At 52.1% G+C, this 22,365-nt stretch overlaps 2 protein-coding genes across 4 annotated transcripts; one reads left to right on the top strand and one right to left on the bottom strand.

Moving 5' to 3' along the window:
* Positions 1–466: 466 nt before the first annotated feature.
* On the bottom strand, positions 467–3,239 carry TIGD5 (tigger transposable element derived 5). The gene has a single exon (XM_021548139.3). The coding sequence runs from the start codon at positions 3,210–3,212 to the stop codon at positions 1,485–1,487; it is 1,728 nt and encodes a 575-aa protein (XP_021403814.2). The 5' UTR covers positions 3,213–3,239; the 3' UTR covers positions 467–1,484.
* A 738-nt stretch (positions 3,240–3,977) lies between these two features.
* EEF1D (eukaryotic translation elongation factor 1 delta) lies at positions 3,978–19,178 on the top strand. 3 transcript variants are annotated; one of them, XM_021548127.3, is made up of 9 exons: positions 6,825–6,830; positions 8,063–9,255; positions 10,918–11,041; positions 12,678–12,749; positions 16,987–17,083; positions 17,176–17,279; positions 17,511–17,747; positions 18,770–18,964; positions 19,078–19,178. In XM_021548127.3, the coding sequence occupies exons 2-9, from the start codon at positions 8,063–8,065 to the stop codon at positions 19,114–19,116; spliced, it is 2,061 nt and encodes a 686-aa protein (XP_021403802.2). In that variant the 5' UTR covers positions 6,825–6,830; the 3' UTR covers positions 19,117–19,178. The 3 variants fall into 3 exon arrangements, with proteins under 3 accessions (XP_021403805.1, XP_021403802.2, XP_021403804.2); XM_021548130.3 differs by lacking the exons at positions 6,825–6,830; positions 8,063–9,255 and adding an exon at positions 3,978–4,050; XM_021548129.3 differs by lacking the exon at positions 12,678–12,749.
* The last annotated feature ends 3,187 nt before the right edge of the window (positions 19,179–22,365 follow it).

Raw genomic sequence — 22,365 nt, forward strand, 5'->3', positions numbered from 1 at the left:
CTAGAGAAGTTGTGGCTGCCTCATTCCTGGAATTGTCCAAGGCCAGGCTGGACAGGGCTTGGAGCAACCTGGGATAGTGAAAGGTGTCCGTGACCACAGCAGAGGTTTGGAATTTGATGGTCTTGCAGGTCCCTTCCAACCCAAACCATTCCGTAATTTTACTCCCAAAGACCTCCAGCCCAGCACCTTCTGCTGATCTTTGCATCATTTCTGTCACACAGCTGAAGCCTCCTCCCGTTCACAAGCTCCTGTTTGAAATGAGCCACATCCCAAGCTCCAGAATCTTTTTGTGGGGTGATTCTGGTGTAAAAGATGATAAACAGAAATGTGATTTTATATTATTGCACCCCGATGGCGTGCAGAAGGCCGCACTGAGAGGACACAGCGCCATGAAGATCCCCCTGGTGCCACCCCAAATCCCTCTGGGATGGCTCCACGTGACAGCTCACAGACGACAGCCTCCACGTGGGAATAGAAATCCATTTAATTTCCATAAATTCTGCAGCGAGGAGACAAAGACCCGACAAGTAAAAACCCCCACCCGCCCGCCGGCACGGGACATGGCAGCACTGAGGAGTTAATTCGATTTCCCTCTTCCAGTAGTTCAGCTGAACACCCTAAAATGTCATCCAAATCAGGTCAGGAGCTGCTAAATTCCTATCAGATGCCTCCAATATTCCAAGGTAGTGCCAGGAGCCCTCTCTGCTCCGACCTCGACTCTCCCAAAGGTGTCCTCCAGACGCGGCTACCCCAAAAACCCCGTGAGGAACACCTCAACCCCCATCCCTGGAGCCTTCAGCTCCACGAGGGCGCTCGGATGATGGTACCTGGTTCAGCAGGCCTCCGTGGTCCAGCTGTTCCCAGCTGTGATGGGAATGATGGAGGTGACTCTTTCTCCTGGATGCCACCCAAGTGTCCCTTTCCCAATCCACTGCCTGAAGGAAGCTGTCTTAAATCAGCCCCAAACCATCCTGGCTTAACAGGATTCTGTGGGAAGGGCGTCACCAGCCTCTTCCAAGGTGGAATCTTTTCCCCTGCAGCACTTCAGGAGTGGCCCATGAGCTGGCCGTGCCCTCCTCAACCCTGCTCTGGGATTATTTTTCCGTGTAACATCCCCATGGACACTGAGCAGGTCCTTCCCTCGCCCCTTCTCCCCATGGAATTGGGAGAACTGGGCAATTTGGGGTGGGGCGGGACGACACCCACCCCCCCTTTGCTGGCAGGGCCAGCGACCAGGGGCCACAAGGGATGTAAAAAACAGCACCTCCTAAATATATTTAGGTAAGGAACAACCCTGGAATTCGAGTTGTTGCGGAAAAATCCCCTGAATTGTGACCCACAGGCACCCGGGCTCTCCGATCCCCAGGGAGTCACGGTCACAGAGGGGCGAGTGGCACCTCCGCCGCCGCCCCCCTGGGACAACCGGGGTGTCCCCAGCTCCGTGGCCAACCAGGGGTGGTTGGTAGCCAAAAATCGGCCCTGCCCTAGGATTGGGGGCTGCGGCCGCGGCGCAGCCGCTGGGCCATGGAGATGAGGGAGCGGAGCTGCACCAGCTTCAGCGGCCCCACTTCCCGGGGGTCCTGCGCCTCCAGCCAGCGCAGCGCCGTCTCCAGACCCTGGATGGCTTCCCGAGCCGTGGGCAGCAAAGCATCTCCTCCTTCCCCACCCGTTTTGCCACCAGCTGCTTCCTCTTCCTCATCCTCCTCCGCCCCGCAGCCCTGGGCGCCTTCCTCCTCGCCATCATCGTCCTCCTCCGCCCCTGGAGCCGCATCATCCAAGTGCAACCAGTCGGAGACTTCCTCGGGAGCCAGGCGCTTGAAGGCCAAGGCGGCCAGGTGGGTCAGGTCACTGAAGACCTTGCTGTCCCCTCCGCCTTCCTCCCCTCCCGCGGCGGCGTCCCCGTGCTCTTCCTCGCCGGGCTGGGGCTCGAAGGCGGCGCGCAGCCCCAGCAGCCAGCACTTCTCGATGGATCCGGGCGGGATGAGATCCCAGGAGAGGCCGGCCAGGTACAGCATGTCCTTGAGGAGGAAGGAGCGCACAAAGTCCGCGGGGCTGCCGGGGCCGCCGCAGGACACGGCCAAGCGCAGCAATTCCCGCTTGTAGAGCTGCTTGAAGGCCAACACCACCCCTTGCTCCAGCGGCGCCGGGATCCGGCCTCCCGCTCCGGCCAAGCCGCTCCCGGAGTGACCCTTGGAGAGGAAGAGCGCGCGGATGGAGCCGTCCGGAGTCTGGAGCGGAGCTGGGGAACCCTCAGCCGCCGCTGCCGAGCGGTTCGGCGCGGAGCGGAGCAGCAGCACGGCCTTCTGCTGCAGGCAGCTCCGCCGCAGGTACCGCTTGACGCCCGGCACGAAGTCCTCGAAGAACCAAGCCCGCAGAAGCGCCGGCGCCAGCCGGGCCTCGGCGCCGTAGCGGTAACAAGCCGGGAACTTCTCCTGGTTGTGATGCCGCAGGCTGGCGGGATCGCGGAGACCCCCGACCACCAAGGGCTTGAGTTTGTGGGAGCCGGTCAAGTTGGCGGCCAGCAGCACCGTGACGCGCTCGCCGCGGGCCGGCCGCCTCGCCGCGCTTCCAGCAGCGGGGAGAAGCTTCCAGAAGAGCGTGGTGATGTTGGCGTTGTAGATCTGCTCGTCGCCGTAGCCGCCCGCGTCCGGCGCGACCTCGGCGCGGGCGGCCGGGGCACGCTCGGGCTCGGCGGGCACGCCGCCCTCGCCGTAGATGCGCTGGCTGGAGATGCCGTGGCGCTTCTGCCAGCGCCAGAACCAACCGTGGCTGGCCTTGAAGGTGCATTCGGGCCCGTAGATCTGCCGGGCGAAGGCTTCTGCCTGAGCCTGGATGAGGGGTCCGGAGAGCGGCACGCCGTGCTGGCGCAGGGCGAGGAACCAGGCGTAGACGGCGCGGTCGATCTCCTCCTCGTTGGCCAAGCGCATCTTCTTGCGCTGGGTGCCCACCTCGCCGCCCAGCTGCTCCAGGAACCAGCGCAGCTTCGCCTCGTCCTTCAGCCACCCCCGGAGCGTACCCCCCGGCACCCCAAAAGCCCGGCACACCGACGCCTGGCGCTCGCCCTTCTTCACCCTCTCGATAGCCTGCAGCTTGTCCTTGATGGAGTAGGCGCGGCGAAGCGACATCTTCACCGACACCCCCCCGGGTGATGCGCTGCTGCCTCCACCTCCTCCTCCTCCTCCTCCTCCTCCTGCCCGCCGCCCTCCCGCCATTCCCCCGCCCTCCTCCGGCTCCCCCTCGGGCACGGAGCGACCCCCGCGTCCATGGGAATGGGGGGCGCGTTATAACCGGGGGGAATGCGGGGACGGGGTGGGGGGGAGGCGCGGCGCCGCCTTTGTCTCCGCTCCGCTCCCCCGCATGCGCGCACCCCCACCACCTTCCCCCCCCTTTTCCTCGCCAAGTTGGATTCTTCCTCCCAGCTCCACCGGCGCCTCTGGGTTGTACCACTCTGCGAAAAGGGGGGAGAGCGCCGCCCCGCTGTTCCCCCCCCCCCCCCCCCACCGCGTCGCGTTCCCCCTTGAGCTGTCCCACTTGGCTTTGACGGGAGGGAGAAGAAGTGCGCGGATGGAGACAACGCGCCGCACGCACAGCGCGGAGCTTCCTCTGTCCTAATACCCCCCGTAAAATATAGGGGATCATCCTGAGGGAGGCGGGGAAGTAGCGTGGGGGGTAGCAGCGAGGTGTCGCACCCCCCTTTTCGCAGCGTGGTACAACCCACGGGCGTTAGCGGCGGCGCGAGGACGAATCCACCTTGGCAAGGAAAAGGGGGAGAGAGGCGCAGCCTAACAGTTACGGAAGGGGGGGTTTGCGCATTCCGCTTCCACCTCCCCGTGATGTTCCACATGTCCCTTTTATGGTGGGGGGGGACAGGCCCCGCGCTGTGCTTGGGACACGCTGTCTCCCCGCAGCGCATCCCCTTCACCACCCCCCCCCACGCGCCACGTGTGGTACGCGCCTCCCCCATAACCCTCCGCGCGGCGCACGCCGCCCCTCTTTATCCCGGCGGCGGCCGAAGGGAGCGGAGCGGCCTCAGGGGGATCAACGCTGCCGGTGAGTCCTGGTTTCCAGCCCTTACCATTCCTTATACCCCCAGTCAGGCTCCTTTTTCCCTCTCGCTGAGCCTCGCTAATGGGGGTTTCGGGGGTCTCCGGAGCGTCCTTTATCCCTTTAGGGCGAGAGGTGTCGGGGGGGCCCTCTTGATCTATGGGGGAAGGGGTTTGGGGGCCCTTGAGGGTGTGTTGGGCTCCTTTGTAATTTCAGAGTCGCCAAGAAGGAGATGGTGGTCACCCCTTTTATTCTCTTTAGGGCACGTTTCCTGTGGAAAGAGGGACTTGGTGTCCCCATAGGGAATGGGGCTCCTTCCCCCACAGTGGTGGGAAAAGGGAATTTTTGGGGTCTCTGGCCCTGGTAAAACCTCAGAAAAGGGAGTTTTTGGGGGTAATCCCATTGTCTTTAGTGTCCATTCCATTCCTCCAGAGTCCTGAGGGAGAGGATTTAGGGTGCTCTTGGTTTTTGGGATAACTTTTCCATGCCTAGAATCCTAGGGAATACTGTGGTGACCCCCCGCCCCCCCCCCCCCCCAACCTTTCCCTATGTTTTTGGTCCCTTTTCCCTCAAAAGGTCTGAAAAGGGGATCGTGGAAGTCCCTAAAAGTCCTGAAGGAAAGGATTTGGGGGGTGCCAAATCCTTGGGATTCCTTTCCCCACTTAAAATCCCAGGGAACGCTGTGGTGGCACTCCCCACTCCCAATGTTTTAGGTTCCTTTTCCCTTAAAAGTTCTGGGAAGGGGCATGTGGAAGTTCCCTGTGGGGTCTCTCCTCCCCTCACACCTCCAAAAAAAAAAAGGATGTGGGAGATTCCCTCATTATTTGGGAGATCCCTTTCCCCTTGCCAAGCAGAGGGAATGGGGGGATTTTAGGATTCTCCATGTCTTTGTGGTCCTTTTCCTTTCCCAGGATTTAGGAACTCTCTGTTACAGGTAAGGGGTTGTGCTGGTGGGGGGGGTCTCCCTAAACCTTTGTGGTTTTCCACAGATTGTGGGGACACATTCTCTGTTTTTTTTTGGGAATATTCCTGATGTATTAAAGCCATTGGGGGTGGTGGGGAAAGGGATCATTGTTATTCCTGCCTGGGTAAGGAAGGGAATTTAGGGATCCCACACTTCCCCAGCTGCTCCAGGTGCCTCAAGGATCTGCTCCTCCCCCCATTCCCGGGAATTTTTTTGTCCAGTCACTTGCTGCAAAGGGGAAACCGGAGCTGCTGCCGTGTCACGGAGCAGCTGATCCATCCCATATGCCAACCCCCTTTGGCTGCCTTTCCAAACTTATCCCGGAGCTGGAAAACCTGGAAAATCAACTCTAGGTGCACCTGGGCTCTGCTTATCTCACCTGCCCCTGTTCCCAAATTTCCGTCACCTTGGTGGGATTTGTCCTCTCCGTGGTTTTTTTTTTTTTTTATCTCGATGCTCAGGAGGGAGGGATCCATTTCCAAACTATTTTGGGAATGGGCAGAGCCTGCTGTTGTGCTCCATGGGGTTTTTGAAGGATTACATCCCTAACTGAACTTGCTGAGGCTGCCGCATCGGCGTTCCCAGAAATCCCGTGTGGATTTGTTCTGTCGCATCCGGGTCACCGATGATTTGGAATTGGTTGGGAGCCCGAAGATCACGATCCTTAGGGATGAGAAATTCCCTTTTCTGGGCTGTTTTGCTGTAATTCTTTTCCTTTTCCAGGTGTATCCCATTTCTCCCTGACCTTCAGGTAGGGTTTTTCCTCACCTGAGCTGCTCATTCCCAACTCTTTTTTTTTTCCCTCTATTTCTCTCCAAGGTGACACTTCCCAAGTCTTTCCCTTCTGCTCATTTCCCATATCCATGATTATCTTGTTAGGAATTTTCAGCTTGGAGCAGAAAGTTGAGTTTTTAGGTGACCAAGGATGGGAATTGTGGTGTTTCCCTGGAATGTGGAGCTTTGTCTCATAGCAAAGGAGATGATAACTTAGGAAAAAGCCAATTTTAGGGGATGGAACCAGCAGGAATTTAGGAACAGCCAATTTTAAGGAATGAAACCAGCAGAAAAGTTAGTTTTAAATGAATAAAATATTAAATACGAGTGTTAATATTTTGCTTTATTTTGATTTCCCTGATGGTTCTTGAGCTCATCCTGAATTTCTGGGCCGTGACTTTTCCCAAAGGAGAGCATTCCCAATGCCACAGCGTGGTTCTTAATCCTAAAACTTTGTGTTTGTGGAGGTAAAAATTGCAATTTTAGTGGAAAATGTTAAAAGTTGATGGTTTGTGTGATTGAAATTCCTTTTTCCCAGGTTCTTCCAGGAAAACTGGTGCGCACAGAAGAGAAATTACTTTTTTTCCCCCAGTTTTTCCTTGTTTAGAAGCTTTATTTCCTTGGAATTTTGAGTTTTTCAGGACTGAGCATAAGATTTGGTTGCTCATGGAAGCAAAGAGGTGCTGCAGGAATGTTTGGAATCACCCAAAAATTGGGATCCTGAGTTCCATCCACACATGCCAGGATTGGGATGGCAGGTTGGGAATTCTGAGGCTGCTGGGATGGGAAAATCCTTTTGGATAACGTCACAGTAATATTCCTTGTTATTAAAATGAAAATAAACTCATTTTCTGTGGTGTTTGTTCGCAAACTTCATGGAGTTCTGGGTAGTTCATTAGCTCTAAACTTCATTATATATTGTAATTAATTAAGCCATTAATTATTAATGAAATTATTTGGCTAAGGAGCTGCTGCATCCACAGAAATTGGAATTTTTCTCTAAAATTTGTCCTCTGTTTTTTTTAATGCTGTCATAGGAGCAAAAAAAGTAAGTACCTTCTAGTTGTTCTGTGGTTTTTTTTTGGGAATTCTGGAAAATCTGGGAATGTCAGCACCAGTGGGATATTTATTAGACAATTTTTTAATGCAAAATCCGATATTTTTTTTATTATTTTACTCATTATTCGCTATAATAAATGTTTTGCTGTGTAAATATCCTAAAACTAATTCATTGCTCCATAAAATAATTTTTTTAAATCCAAATAAGCTTTAATTTTGAATTTTTTCTTTAAATTCAGAATTGAAATCTCAATTTTCAAGCATTTTTAGCTGTATCAAAGTTCCTCAACTCCAGGGGGAAAAAAAGAAAAATCTTCCTTTGCCATTCCTAATAATTTGTCTAATTAGAATCTAAATAATATTTTAAACTCTACCAATTAAATGTTTGAAGGCAAAACTTTAATTTATTAATATCTAAATTAGAATGCACATATTCAAGACCCAAAAAAAGCATTTATGAGTAAATTTTAAATAAAGTTTTAAATTCAAATCAATAATTTTAAAATTAATATTTAAATTAAACCAAATAAATTTTAAATTAAATTTAAATTTAAAGTTGAGCCTTGGACTTGAGGCTTTCGAAATCTTCCAGGAATTCTTGGAGGATATTTAGCTTTGAGGATATTTCATCTGGCTGGGAATTTTATTTGGAAACCTGCCACAGATCAATTTTTATTAATTAATTATTGAATTAATCACGAGATTTCCAGCTCCTGGATAAATTTAATTTGCCAATAACATGGATTATATCCCAAAATTCAATCCCAGTTTTTCAGCAGCTGCCTTTTGGTGCAAAAACCCAACCGGGAGTAAACAACAACTTCCAAAAACTCAACAATTTGATCCAGTTTTCCCAAAATTTTGCCTAATTGGGAATAAGTAACAAATAATTAATTACTAATCCACTCACTTGGAATAATATCCTATATTTCCCAAGGATTTGAACAAAATCCTGTGGGGTTTTCTGCCTTAAAATTTCAAATAATGTGGGGAATTCTTGGCAGGAATATTTTAGGAGGAAGGCGTTTTCATACACACTAAATTCCTTGGAGTTCAAACTTATCCCAAAAGGGAGAAATAAATGTAATATTCGCTCTTTTTCCCGGGAATCTTAACAGATAAAAACATCTCCTGCATGCCCTTGCTTTGCTCTGCTGCCGCTACATTTGTTGTGCTTATCTCTCCGTGCTGCCCGTTGTTTTTTGTTTTTTTTTGGGGAAGATGAGGACACGGAAAAATCCCTGCTCCGTGGACAAAGCTTGGCTGGAAAAACACCGCAGCGACGAAGCCGAGCGGGAAACGCCGGAGCGGGAAGCGCCGGAGCCCGAGGCCGTCAACGGGATCTGCCACGAGGATTCCGTCGAGGGGGAATTCAAGGGGGACCCGAAAAAAACCAGGAATGGCAAAAAGCAGCGGAAACGGAAGCGCTCCCCGAAGCCCAAGGCTCAGGATTCCAAGCTGGAGGCGATCCTGGCGGGAATGTCGGCGGAGCGCGTGTGGTTCGACAAGCCCTTGTACGACCGCGCCGAGAACGCCTACAGGATAAAACTAGCGGCTTCCCAGAGTTGGGAATCGCCTGAGACTGGAAAAACGGCTCAGGAATCTCCCGGCGCCACCAGCTCGAAATCCAGCCAAGATATTCCCAAGGCAAAGACGTTCCCGGCGTGTTCCCACGGGAGCCTGGCCGCCTGTCACCACGTCGTCCAAGGGGTTTGGATCAACAAGTTTGACTTCGATAAGGCCGAGAGGGCGTTCATGGAAAAATCCCAGTTTTTCCTTCCTCCCAGCGTCCTGGCCATCCCATCCGTGCGGGCGAATTCCAGGCTGGGAACGCCGGACGAGGGCTACGGCACGGCTTTGCCCACTCCCGCCACGCCGGGCTTGGCTCCCGGCATTCCCAACTCTCCCGTGGCCTCCGTTGCCAGCGTGCCCGGCTCCGACCGGCAGACGGTCAACGGGAAGCCGCAGATTTCCAACTGGGAAGTCCTGGCGTCCGAGGTGTGGCTGGAAAAGCCTCTCTACGACGACGCCGAGAAGAATTTTTACGAGAAGATGTCGGACGGGCACCCCTCGGATAAAACCCAGCGGGACGGATCGTGGAATTTCCAGGGAGGGAATCTCGAAATCCAACGCGGCTGCCCGGAAGAATCCAAGAACCACAACCCCGGGAAGCAAACGGGAATGGCCTCCACCAACCCTCAGCTTCCCGATGTTCCCAAGGAAAATCCCACCTGCTTTTTCCTGCACAAGGACAGCGAATCCGTGTGGCTGAATAAGGTGACCTACGACAGGGCCGAATCCCGATATTTTGCCCTGGAAGCGGACAGAGCGGCGGAGAAAATGGGGATTGAGGAATCTGCTGCAGGAAATCCCTCCCATCCGGCTGCTCCGGGCATTCCCGCTCTGGAAGTGAAGTAGGAGAAGTTTCTTTGGGGGTAACACCCATGCAAAACCAAAAAAAACCAAAATAAAACGGCCGGGTCGGGATTGAGCCGGAAGGAATTTGCATGTGGAGAAGACTGGGTTGGACTTGGAGATGATCCCAATGGGCAGGGAGCGGGAGGGAAAAATCCTTCAAGGAATTCCCCTTCTCCTGAGGAATTCTGGTGGATAAAGGTTGTGTTTGCGTGGAGCCAGAGGTTGAATGTTTAAAGGCAGGGCTGGGAAGTGAGCTCATTATCCCCCTTTTTGCATGGATACAGCACCATCCTCCTTTCCATCCTCTCATTCCATATAAAAATCAACATCGTAACCGGGATCCAGCTTGAAGAAGGTTTGGAAGTGATTGGAATACAATTTAGGGAATCACTCCGGTGGGCGTGCGTGCTGTAGTTTGGGTTTTTTTTGAGGGAATTTATATCTGGTCTGTTAATTTTTGGAATGCCCTTGAGTCTTCTCCAAAGGCAGAGCTAAGGTGGAGACAGATATTCCCATAAAAAAAGATTCTTGGAGCATCTGTCCCTATTTCTGGCACTTGTGATCCATGAATTTTGTTGGAAAGCTTTTAGGATCTTTGTGTCAAGGGATTTAGGGGTCAAATACCTTTTGCCTGGTCCTGGTTGGGATCATTCCCTCTTTAGTTGGTCATAATCAGATATTTGGGAAAATCCACGTGTCTCTGTGAAAACATGGGATAAATTTGGCCGTATTTGGGATTTTCTGCAAATTATCCTGGCTGGAATTCCAGCAGGTCCTGGAGATTTGGGTGTGGAAAGTGGTTTTGCTGCAGCTCCTGTGTCTGGTGGCCTTTGGGCTCTTCCAAGTGGGTAGATGAGATAAGGGAGGGATTTAATTTCAGGAAAATCATCTCTGGCTTCCCTGGAAGTGTTTTATGGAAAACGATGGGATTTGGGATGATGGGGAGAGGCTTTGTGGAGCCTGCTCCAGTTGTGGTTTTCTTGTGCTGCTCTCCACCTCCTCAAACTTCTGCTGGCTCTGTCCCTTGCTGGAATTCCAGGCATTTCCTCTTTTCCTCTGTTTCCCTTCAAATTTAGAATTCAACCCACCTTTGGACACTGCTCCATAAAAATTCCCAATTCTCAGCAGGATTTGAGGCCGTGTAGTGTCAGGTCTGTCCTCTCCAAGTGTTGCTGATTTTTAATAAAGATTTCCCAGTGAACTTTTGGATGTCCCATCCCTTGAAATATCCAGGGAGAAGTTGGATGAGGCTTGGCGCAACCTGGGATAATGGAAGATGTCCCATGGCAGGGGTTGGATCTAAATTATCTTTATGGTCTTTTCCAACCCAAACCATTCTATGATTTCAATTCCCTTTTTGTTCTCCTACGCAAGACATTTTCCTTAGCATGATCTAGAAAATCCTGGGGTGGTTTTTTTGGATTTTTTTTTTTTTTTTTTTTTTTTTTTTTTTGTGGAATAAAGTCTGGATCAGCTGATTCATCCCATCCCCACTCCACACCCAGGTCAGGCAGGTGGGTGATTAATCTGTCCTGATTTTTAAGAGGATCCTGGATACTTAAATCCGCAGCCGAGCCGAGCTGCAGGCACAGAACCCGCTCCTGACTGTTGGCCTTCAATCCTTGCGGGAATTCACTTTTTGTGGATATTTTTCCCAGGAAAATGGCTGTGGATTACTTCCTGCACGACAAGATCTGGTTCGAGAAGTTCAAATACGACGACGCCGAGCGACGGTTCTACGAGCAGATGAACGGCCCCGTGGGTGGCCCCTCCCACCAGCAGGTAATTCCCAATCCCAGGAATTCCAGAGTAAGTCAAAGGACGTGATCCACCTGGATTTTTGTGGGATTTCCACTCTCAGTGCTGGGTTTTTTTTCCCAAATCTTTCTGGAGCTCTCTGAGCTGTTTAAGACCTGTTTGTTTTTTTTTTCCCTGCTGTTTTCTGTGGAATCTGATGGATTTGATCCCAAGGAACTGGGAGATCAGGTGTCCCTTCTAACAGGTGAACCAGTCCCAGCTTCCAGTAGTTATCCATAATTTTTCCAGGCTGCTGGGATCTGTGGGGGCACAGTTTGAGCTGGAAATCCCCAATTTTATTGGCAAAGAGCATCCCTGCCCCCCCTTCATCCAGGGAAAATGCTGCTTTGCTTCTGTTCTGGAGCAATCCTTTGGGATATTCCAAGGGAATACAAACCTAAAGTTTGAACAGGGGCACCACAGCTACAAAGATTTTTTTTTTTGGGGGGGGTGGATTTTTTTTATCCCTCTCTTTGTGCTCCTGGAAATATTCCAGGTGTTCCAGTGGAAGACTGTTCGTGGTACCGGTGAGTTGGGGAGGGAAAGGTGGAGGGTGGGGGGAAGCATGATCCTGCTGAGCTGCAACATTTCCAGCTTCAATATCATCCCAAAATTATTCCTGATCCAAGGTTCAGAGCTTTCCTAACCTCTTCCTGCACCTAACTGCTTGTGCCTTTGGAATGCTGAGTGTTCAGTGCCTCTTTCCAAGTGTTTACAGGGAAGCTTTTTTGCTGAAATTACAAACTTTTAGGCACATTCCTGCTGCCCATCCTGGCTTAGGTGCTGGCACAGCACCTGGGAGACCGGGAATAAAAAAAATTGGGAGCTCTGGATGAGTGCTGGAAGTAGGTTTTGGAGTGAAAAACCCTCTTGGAAAAGTTCAACTATTTCAAGGCACATCAGGAGCTTCCAGTGTGGTTTGAAGGAGTTTTTGGAGGAATTTATCAGCCACTTCCACCATGGAAAAAATGTTGTTAAAACCTCCTTGGAAGCAGCAGGAAGTTGGAGCCCACCTGGATGTGTCCAGGGTGTTTTTCCTGTATTTTCTGTTAAACTCAGGGGGTTTGTGGGAAATTTCACCTCTCGGGTCCTGCTGGTGAGGGTTGCAGTCTGGGAAAAGCAAGGAGGGAACAGATCATGGAATTTCCAGGGAGGGAATCTTGAAATCCAGGCTAAGGCATGGCAGCAGGGAGCATAGGGAAAAAAAATTCCTGGTGTTCTGGGTAGATAGAGCAGAGTCAGGGTTGTCACTTCCTCGGGTGATAATATGGAAAAATCCTGCTGGAGGCTGGGTTTTTAAGGAGTTCTGGAGTCACTCCAATCTTCTGGCAGCATCCCAAAGTTTTCAGGGTTAATTATAGGGAATTTAAAAGCTCTTTGACTGGATGATCCTTCTGTACACATGACCAGGGATTGCCCGATTTAGCCCCAAATCCTTACGGCAAAAAATCACTGAATCACGGAAAGGACAATTCCCAATTTTCCCGATTCCCTCGCTCCTCCTTCCTTTTGTTTTATATTTTTTAACTTCCTTGATGAAATTTTTTTTTTTTTTCCTCCCCCATGTTTTAATACCTTTTTTTAAAAAAGAAACTCTTGGTTCTTTCTGCGCTGTTTGCAGGAGAACGGAGCCAGCACGATCCTCCGCGACATTGCCAGAGCCAGGGAGAATATCCAGAAATCGCTGGCCGGAGTGAGTACCCAAGCTCTCACCAGCTGGCTGCCTGCATTCCCATTTTTGTTTTTTTTTTCTCTTTCTTTTTTTTATGGAATTCTAATCCCAAAAAATCATTTGGCTTCTTGGTTGGAAGGTAGAGGAGAAGACCAAGGTGTGCAGCTCCGCCCCGTCCCCGCGTGCTGCTCGCCCGCAGCGCTGCCAAAACTGGATTTGGATTAAAAGAATTCCCTAAATTGGGCTTTTCCTTCCCCCTTTTTTTTTTTTTTTTTTTTTGTTTGTTTTTGTTGTTTTTCCTGGTGGGATGTTCCCATGGGTTTTAACTAACATGTTCCAACTCGCTGAGCGTGTGGCTTTTATTTTTTGGGATACACTGGGCTGCCACCTTCTCTTCCCTGTTTTTCTTCCAGTTTAGGGGATTTGAAAAAAAAAAAAAAAACCAAAAAATGGTGTTTTCCATGTGCTGCATCCAGGGAATTCAGCTTGGCTACAAGCTCTGAGGCTGGAGCATCCTGGAGGAGCTCAGGAATGTATTTTATGGAGGTGCTTTTGTGCTGAGTGCAGACAAAACCGTTTAAAAAAATGAATTTTTGTAAAAGAAAGTTTAAAAGTTAAAATTCTAATTAGTGGTTTTATGGGAAACGAAAATCCATGGAATACAGCCCAGGTGTCTTGATTTCCTGCCTCTGCAATGGGACTCCCAAAGGAATCCATCCATTATTTGGTCTCATAATTCCCTCTTGGAATGTTTAGCACCCTCAGTTTCTATCTTGGATCAGTCCAATATCAGGGAATAACAAGGAATTCCCCCTTTCCCAACGGGAATATTCCATATTCCTCCTTACACCAGCAGAAAGGAGACAGATATTTGGGATGAATATAAAGTATCAGGAATTCAGCCAACAGCTTAAGGAAAAATTTTCCTGAACTGGCTCATTTTATTTAAAAAAGCTACGGCTAAAGGAGCCCCCATCCCAAACAGGGTGAAAAATTCCTTTGGGAGAAACTTTTGGAATTGGGCAAGGGGCAGGGAATCTACAAATCACCTGGAAGTGCTGCTCATCCTCATCTTCCAGGGTGTTTTTCCAAAGATGAGGAATTTCTTTCCTGACTCCTGTGAAAGAGCTTTTTTTGGGAGGGAATTCCGGAAGTTTGGATCATCCAGGTGCTGTCACAGGGAATTGGTAAAGCAACAGCCCAAAGCCAGGACAGGAATTTTGGGATATAAATTGTGTGGAGACCTTTTTGGGGATTAGTGATGTAAAAAAGTTCCTCTGCTGGATGTTTTTTGTTCCTGGGGAGGGGGTTGGATCTTCCACGTGGCTGAAAAATAGTTGGAATATCCCTCAAGGATCATCATTAACGTTGGGTGACCAGGCTGGACTTTAGGACATTCCTGAACTTCTTCCTTGCATTCCCAACCCCAAATTTACACTGTGTGATCCAGAGAAAAGCGGGAAGAGCAAAAATCCCAGGATTTTTGTCTTTCCTTCCTCCAGAGTTATTGTCAGAGGTCTTAGGATGTGGCAAGGGAAGAGCTGGCTGTGGAAAGATGGGAAAATGGGAGTTTAGTGCCTTTTTGCTGGGAATTTCAGGCTGGGATTTTGTCATAAAATGTAGGAATGAGCACCTGGAATATGATGAGAGTCTGGAGTTCCTTGATTGTGAGGAAAAGCAGGAAGTAGAACAGGAGATTCCACCTGAATGTGAGGGAAAATTGATTGTTTCTGATATTTAAAATGTATTTTAGGGGTTCAAACTTCAGGGAATAAGAGATGTTTATATCCCAAGATGTTGGTCCGAAGTCCTGTTTTGTACCCTTCATAATTCCCAGGGATTTAATTTGTTCGGATAATTAAATTTATGCACAATTCCAGCCTTCCCAAAGCAAAATATTTGAGACAGGCTGCAGCTTTAAGGTGGGTTCAGCACAGAAATTATGGCTTGGAAATGAAGGATTTGAGGGCTTTATACAAGGAGTGAACTCCCCACCCCTGGAATTTGGAACTCTAATCCCTGATAAAATTCAGGGATGCTTGCGTGGAGCTGGAAGTTGGAGGAGGGAATGGTTTTTGTGTGCTGTAGTGGAGGCATGGCATCCACATTCCCAAAGCTTGGAGCATCCTCTCCTCAGGGAAAATCTCACCGTCTCACAAAGACAATTTTTCCATAATTTTTGAGGATTTGGGACACGGTTGTGCCTTCTTGCATTATCTTATGGGTTCCAATTAAGATCTCTTGATTGCTTCAGCTTGGGACAGGTATCCATGCTCTTCCCATGCTCTTCCCTATTTTTTGGGGGGTTTTTTGGGTTTTGTATTTTTTTTTGTTTTCTGGGGTTTTTTTTGGGGTTTTTTTTGGTTTTTTTTTTTTAGGAATTGTTATTGACAGGGAAATCTCTCCTTGTGCTGGCACTGCTGGGGCACCTCCAATCCTGGGATACAAGAAGGGGCTGGAGTGTTTTCCATGGAAAGGAATGGATTGGGAAGGGTCTGGAGCCACCAGGAGCAGCTCTGGGAGCTGGGAGAGCTCAGCCTGGAAAAAAAAAATGAGGCTCAGGGCGGGGAATCTTCTCACTTCCACAAATCCCTGACAGGATTCCCAAGTGGGGGAATCAGCATCTACTCCCAGGGAATGACGGGATGAGAGGAAACCACCAGAGGGGAAATTTAGCTGGAATATTAGGAAAATTCCTCATGGAAAGGGGGTGGAGGCCCCATCCCTGGAGGGATTTAACATCCCTGTGGATGTGGCGCTTGGGGACGCGCTCCGTGGTGGCCCTGGGGGAACTGTGGGACTCGATGGGATTTTCCCCACCTCTGAAATTCCATGATTTCCATCCTTGGAGCATCTGGCATGGTGTGATGAGCCCACAGCGCTGCACGAGCTCCCTGCAGGCACCGAGATGTTCGTGGAGAGGATCCCAGAATTCCCGAGGGAATGTTTGCCTGCAGTACAAGGCTGTTTTCCCACCGCTCCGTAACTTCCCCTTGCATGCGGCTCCTCCCTGCGCTTGAGCTCCCTCTGGAATTGCCAAACCTTTTCCCCATCTTCCCAAACTTTTTCCCCCATCCTGCAGCAGAAGAGCCCTGCTCGCAGCAAGGAAGCTCCTTGTGCCCGTCCCAAGAAACAGTCGGGACGCTCCGGAGTAAGTGAGCCGCGCACGGATGGATGGAGCCTGCGGAAAAGCGGGAGAGGATTTGGGTGGGGCGAGGACGGAGCAACTTCTCCTTCCTCAGGGTTTGTCCTGTGGCACTGGGATAAACCTGGAGAATGGGATCTCGTCCCAGCTCCGTGTCCAGGGATCTGCGCTCCCCTTCCTGAGCCTCAATCCACAGCTCAGCCACCGCAGATGGAATTTTTTCCCACCCCCCTGATACTTCCCAGCCTCATCCTTGGAAGTGTCCAAGGCCAGGTTGGACACTTGGGATAGTGGAACGCGGTCTGGGTGATCCTTAAAATCCCGGCCTAAACCATTCCCATGATTCAGACCTTTCCTTGTGCCTTGTATTCTTCATCTTATCCCTGCTTTTCCCTCTTTCCATCATATGTGACTGCTGAGATTCCACACTGGAGTAAAAGAGAATAAATTATTCTCTCTTCACTTAGAAATGACAAATCAAGGGCAGATCCTGTTATTTTCTTTCCCTTTGTTGCCTGGAATTGATGGATAAGGAACCTCCTTAGCCTTAAAAAAAAAAAAAAAAAAGCTTTTTTTTTTTTTTTCTGTCAAAAAATCCATTGAAACCAGAGTTGGAATAATTATTCCCTCAGGATGTGTTAAAGCAGATTGAAATTTTTAGGAATTAAAGGCTGGTCTGGGGGAGGTGGGAGTGTAGAATTCCTGGGATCTTTCCAGCTTTCCCAGTGTTACCTTAGGCAGGTCATTCCTGTCCCTCAGTGGGTTGGGAGAGGAGACCAGGGGACGCCAAGATTTTTAAGGGGCTTGGTGCGAAATTTTATATAAATTTTACGTGGGTTTAGTGGCATTTTGGGATCTGAGAGTGGGAAAAGTGATTTTGTCCTTTGCTCCTTGGTGCCAGCTGAAATTCCTAAATTCCTCGGGATTTAGTCCATGCTTTATTGTATAGAGCTTCTCCCTTAGTTTCTATCCTAATTTAGGGAAAATATCCTTGGTTTTAGTTCATCTCCTGAACTTCCTCTCTCCCCGAGGACACGACTCTTGCTTTGCTTCGTGGATTTTTCGGGAGGAGGGGAAACAACTCAAATTTCATCCCGGTTTTCCTCATTGCAGAGTGCAAGCACATCCTCCTCTGGAGCTGCTGGTGACCAAAATGAGCTCCTGTCCCGAATTTCCCACCTGGAAGTGGAAAACCAGAACCTCCGCAGTGGTGAGTGGGAGAATTCCTTGTCCTGGCTGGAGACCTGACGTGCAGCTGGGAATTTAAGGTGATTTTTCCCGTTTTCCCCTCGCTTTTCCCAGTTGTTGCAGACCTCCAGATGGCCATTTTCAAGCTGGAAAGCCGCCTGAACGCTCTGGAGAAATCCTCAACTTCCCACCAGCCCTCATCTGTTCCTCCAACCCAGGTGAGCCTTGGAAAAATGCTGGAATTTTTCTCTAGGAATTACAACCATAGATCCATGTGGACAAACTTCCCGTTTTGATAAATCCATATAAATCCCACAGCGCGAAGATGGTTCAGTGTCCTGAGCAGCAGGAGAGATTCCCATTCCTGAGCTTTTCTGGCTGCTCTGCTCCAACTCCAGGTTGATCTTTTCCCTCTTTTTCCCATTAAAAAAACCTTGGATCTGGTGAAGAAAGTGGAACCATTCAGTGTTCCCTCCAAAAAAGTGGAGCTCCCGGCCAAGAAATCCGAGCCGGCTGCTGCTGAGGAGGATGAGGATGATGACATCGACCTTTTTGGGAGCGATGATGAGGAGGAAGACCAGGAAGCTGCCAAAGTCCGGGAAGAGCGGCTCCGGCAGTACGCGGAGAAGAAGGCCAAGAAGCCGGGACTCATCGCCAAGTCTTCCATCCTGCTGGATGTGAAGCCGGTGAGTGGCTTTTGGGATTTGGGAGCTCCGGGAGCGGGGCTGGGAATCCTCTCTTGGCCGGGTTGGGTGTGGTGGTGGCACCTGTGGAATTCCAAACAATGGCTGAGAGCCATCCCAAACAATGGCACCCTATGGAATTCCAGACAATGGTACCTGTGGAATTCCAGACAATAGTACCTGTGGAATTCCAAACAAGGGCTCAGAGCCATCCCAGAGAGTGGCACCTATGGAATTCCAAACAATGGCACCTATGGAATTCCAAACAATGGCACCTGTGGAATTCCAAACAATGGCACCTATGGAATTCCAAGCAATAGTACCTGTGAAATTCCAAACCATGGCTTGGAGCCATCGCAAACAATGGCACCTGTGGAATTCCAAACAATGGCACCTGTGGAATTCCAAACAATGGTTCCTGTGGAATTCCAAACAATGGCACCTATGGAATTCCAAACAATGGCTCGGAGCCATTCCAAAGAGTGGCACCTGTGGAATTCCAAACAATGGCTTGGAGCCATTGCAAACAATGGCACCTGTGGAATTCCAAACAATGGCACCTGTGGAATTCCAAACAATGGCTCGGAGCCAGGTGGGATTTGTCGCCATGGAAGCCTGGAGTGGGTTTGGATAGATGTGACCTTAAATCCCATCTCATTCCATAGGCAGGGACACTTTCCACTCTCCCAGGTTGCTCCAACCAGGCCTTGGACCAGGAGGCAGCCACAACTTCTCTGGGAATTCCATTCCAGGGCCTCACCACCCAATATCCCATCTAATCTTACCCTATTCCAGTTTAAAACCATTCCCCCTTGTCCTGTCACTCCATCCTTGTCCAAAGTCCTTGGATCTCCTCGAGGCACTGGAAGGGGCTCTGAGGTTTTCTGGAGCCTTCTCCAGCCAAAAAAGGGCACTTTGGATCAGTTGTTGGATCAGTTGTGACATTCCCAAAGATGTCACCTGGATACCCCTTAGATGATGATCTCCAGGTAAACACCAAAACCTCCCAATTCCCATTTTTCCAGTGGGACGACGAGACCGACATGGCCAAGATGGAGGAGTGTGTCCGGTCCATCCACATGGACGGGTTGGTGTGGGGAGCCTCCAAACTGGTCCCAGTCGGATACGGCATCAAGAAACTCCAAATCCAGTGCGTGGTGGAGGACGAGAAAGTCGGGACAGACATCCTGGAGGAGGAGATCACCAAGTTTGAGGACTACGTAAGTCTTGGAATGGGATGTGGGAAGGGCCTGGAACCCATGGGAGGGGGGGGTTAACTCAGGTGTGTTTTCCTGGGAACACCTGGATGACTCCAGCTTTTGTCCCCTTCCAGGTGCAGAGCGTGGATATTGCTGCTTTTAACAAGATTTAGAAGGGAAAACTGTATCCCCCTCATCTGAACCTGGAATTAATAAAGATGAACATTGGGAGTGCGCTGGGAGTTGGGTTTTTTCCCTTGGGTGCAGCTTCTCCAGGGGGATTTGATGGGAGATTTTGGGATATTGGAACAACCTGGGCTAGTGGAAGGATTGGAATGAGAGATATTTAAAGTTTCTTCCAGTGTAAACCATTCCATGATTTCCCCATCCTTCATGGACAGAAAGATCTCAAGAGGTGGACCTGAATTTTGGGGCTGGAATGAACGTCTCAGGATGTTTCCAGTCACCTTTCCCAAGTTTTAGAGACCCCAGTCACTCCCTGCAATAAACCAGGATGAATAACCAGGAAGCATCCAGGAATTGCTGGTTTGGGATGGATTTCATCCCTCTTTTCCCACTGCCTCCCTGCCCAGGCCCCTTTAGCTGAGCGTGGCCTGGGGAAGAGAGCACAGGTGACATTCCTGACTTAGGGAACACGAGGTCTGTCCCAGCGCCAGAGTCCAAGGTCTGGGGCCACCAAGGGACACGGGAGGAGCTCCACGGGACTGTGCTGTGAGGGGACGTGTGACATTCCTGGCTTTGGGAACACGAGGTCTGTCCCAGCGCCAGAGTCCAAGGTCTGGGGCCACCAAGGGACTCGGGAAGCTCCATGGGATTGTGCTGCAAGCCTGTCCCGGTGGGGCCAGTCACTTGATCCGTGACACGTGTCCCTCAGGGTCCTGCCACCCCCAGAGCGCTGCTGGCGGTGCCCCTTGTCCCCAGCGCTGCCATCCCGAGTCCCCGCTGCTCCAGGTGGTGCCACGTGTGCCTTCTGTGTCCCATTCCTGCCATGTCCCCATAGGCCACCATCCCTGTGCCGTGTCCTCCGTGTGCTGCCATCCCCTGTGCCCAGTGTCCTGCCTCTGTCACCATCCCAGTGTCACCCATGTGCTGCCATCCCTGGTGGACTTTCCCCATTGTCCCCCGTGTCTGTCCCACTGCGCCTGGATCCTCCCTCTGCTGCCATCCCCGCTGTCCCTGTGTCACCATCCCCGTGTCCCCCTAGTTCTGCCATCCCCGCTGTCCCCGTGTCACCATCCCCGTGTCCCCCTAGTTCTGCCATCCCCACTGTCCCCGTGTCACCATCCCCGTGTCCCCCTTCTGCTGGCATCCCCGCTGTCCCCGTGTCACCATCCCCGTGTCCCCCTAGTTCTGCCATCCCCGCTGTCCCCGTGTCACCATCCCCGTGTCCCCCTTCTGCTGGCATCCCCGCTGTCCCCGTGTCGCTATCCCCACCATCCCCGTGTCCCCCTGGTGCTGCCATCCCTGTGCCACATGTCCACTGTGTGCTGCCACCCTGCGTGTCCAGCTGTGTCACCAACCCTGCCCCGTGTTCCCCTTGTGCTGCCACCCCCACTGTCCCCGTGTCGTCATCCCCATGTCCCCCTCGTTCTGCCATCCCCATGCCACCCTGGTGCTGCCATCCCTGCTGTCCCCGTGTCACCATCCCCGCTGTCCCTGTGTCGCCATCCCCACCATCCCCATGTCCCCCTGGTGCTGCCATCCCTGTGCCACATTTCCACTTGTGCGCTGCCACCCCGCGTGTCCAGCTGTGCCGCCAACCCTGCCCCGTGTCCCCCTTATGCTGCCATCCCCGTGTCACCATCCCCGTGTCCCCCTTGTGCTGCCATCCCTGCTGTCCCCTCGTCACCCTTGTGCTGCTATCCCTGTGCCACATTTCCACTTGTGCACTGCGTGTCCAGCTGTGTCACCAACCCTGCCCCGTGTCCCCCTGGTGCTGCCATCCCCGTGTCCCCCTTGTGCCGCCATCCCTGCTGTCCCCGTGTCCCCCTAGTGCTGCCATCCCCCCTGTCCCCGTGTCGCCATCTCCTTGTCCCCGTGTCGCCATCCCCGTGTCCCCCTGGTGCTGCCATCCCCGTGTCTCAGTGTCACCATCCCCGTGTCCCCCTGGTGCTGCCATCCCCTTGTCCCCGTGTCACCATCCCCGCTGTCCCTGTGTCGCCATCCCCACCATCCCCATGTCCCCCTGGTGCTGCCATCCCTGTGCCACATTTCCACTTGTGCGCTGCCACCCCGCGTGTCCAGCTGTGCCGCCAACCCTGCCCCGTGTCCCCCTTATGCTGCCATCCCCGTGTCACCATCCCCGTGTCCCCCTTGTGCTGCCATCCCTGCTGTCCCCTCGTCACCCTTGTGCTGCTATCCCTGTGCCACATTTCCACTTGTGCACTGCGTGTCCAGCTGTGTCACCAACCCTGCCCCGTGTCCCCCTGGTGCTGCCATCCCCGTGTCCCCCTTGTGCCGCCATCCCTGCTGTCCCCGTGTCCCCCTAGTGCTGCCATCCCCCCTGTCCCCGTGTCGCCATCTCCTTGTCCCCGTGTCGCCATCCCCGTGTCCCCCTGGTGCTGCCATCCCCGTGTCTCAGTGTCACCATCCCCGTGTCCCCCTGGTGCTGCCATCCCCTTGTCCCCGTGTCACCATCCCCTTGTCCCCGTGTCGCCATCCCCTTGTCCCCGTGTCACCATCCCCGTGTCCCCCTAGTGCTGCCATCCCCCCTGTCCCCGTGTCACCATCCCCTTGTCCCCGTGTCACCATCCCCGCTGTCCCCTTGTGCTGCCATCCCCGTGTCCCCCTTGTGCTGCCATCCCCGCCGTCCCCGTGTCCCCCTAGTGCTGCCATCCCCCCTGTCCCCGTGTCACCATCCCCTTGTCCCCGTGTCACCATCCCCGTGTCCCCCTAGTGCTGCCATCCCCGTGTCCCAGTGTCACCATCCCCGCTGTCCCTTTGTGCTGCCATCCCCGTGTCCCCCTGGTGCTGCCATCCCCCCTGTCCCCGTGTCACCATCCCCTTGTCCCCGTGTCACCATCCCCGTGTCCCCCTAGTGCTGCCATCCCTGCTGTCCCCGTGTCACCATCCCCTTGTCCCCGTGTCACCATCCCCTTGTCCCCGTGTCGCCATCCCCTTGTCCCCGTGTCACCATCCCCGTGTCCCCCTAGTGCTGCCATCCCCCCTGTCCCCGTGTCACCATCCCCTTGTCCCCGTGTTGCCATCCCCTTGTCCCCGTGTCACCATCCCCGTGTCCCCCTGGTGCTGCCATCCCCTTGTCCCCGTGTCACCATCCCCTTGTCCCCGTGTCGCCATCCCCGTGTCCCCGTGTCGCCATCCCCGCGTGCCCCCAACCCCGTATCTCTTCCGTATCCCTCCTCTCATTCCCCCCGCTCCTCCCCGTGTCCCCACCCCTGTCC

The sequence above is a fragment of the Lonchura striata genome, chromosome 1 (assembly GCF_046129695.1).
Source record: "Lonchura striata isolate bLonStr1 chromosome 1, bLonStr1.mat, whole genome shotgun sequence".
NCBI classification, from domain to species: domain Eukaryota; kingdom Metazoa; phylum Chordata; class Aves; order Passeriformes; family Estrildidae; genus Lonchura; species Lonchura striata.

Coding starts and splice junctions, on each gene's coding strand:
- TIGD5 (XM_021548139.3), bottom strand. CDS start 3,212: ATGGCGGGAGGGCGGCGGGCAGGAGGAGGAGGAGGAGGAGGAGGAGGT.
- EEF1D (XM_021548127.3), top strand. CDS start 8,063: ATGAGGACACGGAAAAATCCCTGCTCCGTGGACAAAGCTTGGCTGGAA. Junction 12,750..16,986: donor TCCAGAAATCGCTGGCCGGA/GTGAGTACCCAA, acceptor TCCTCATTGCAG/AGTGCAAGCACATCCTCCTC. Junction 17,748..18,769: donor TCCTGCTGGATGTGAAGCCG/GTGAGTGGCTTT, acceptor CCATTTTTCCAG/TGGGACGACGAGACCGACAT.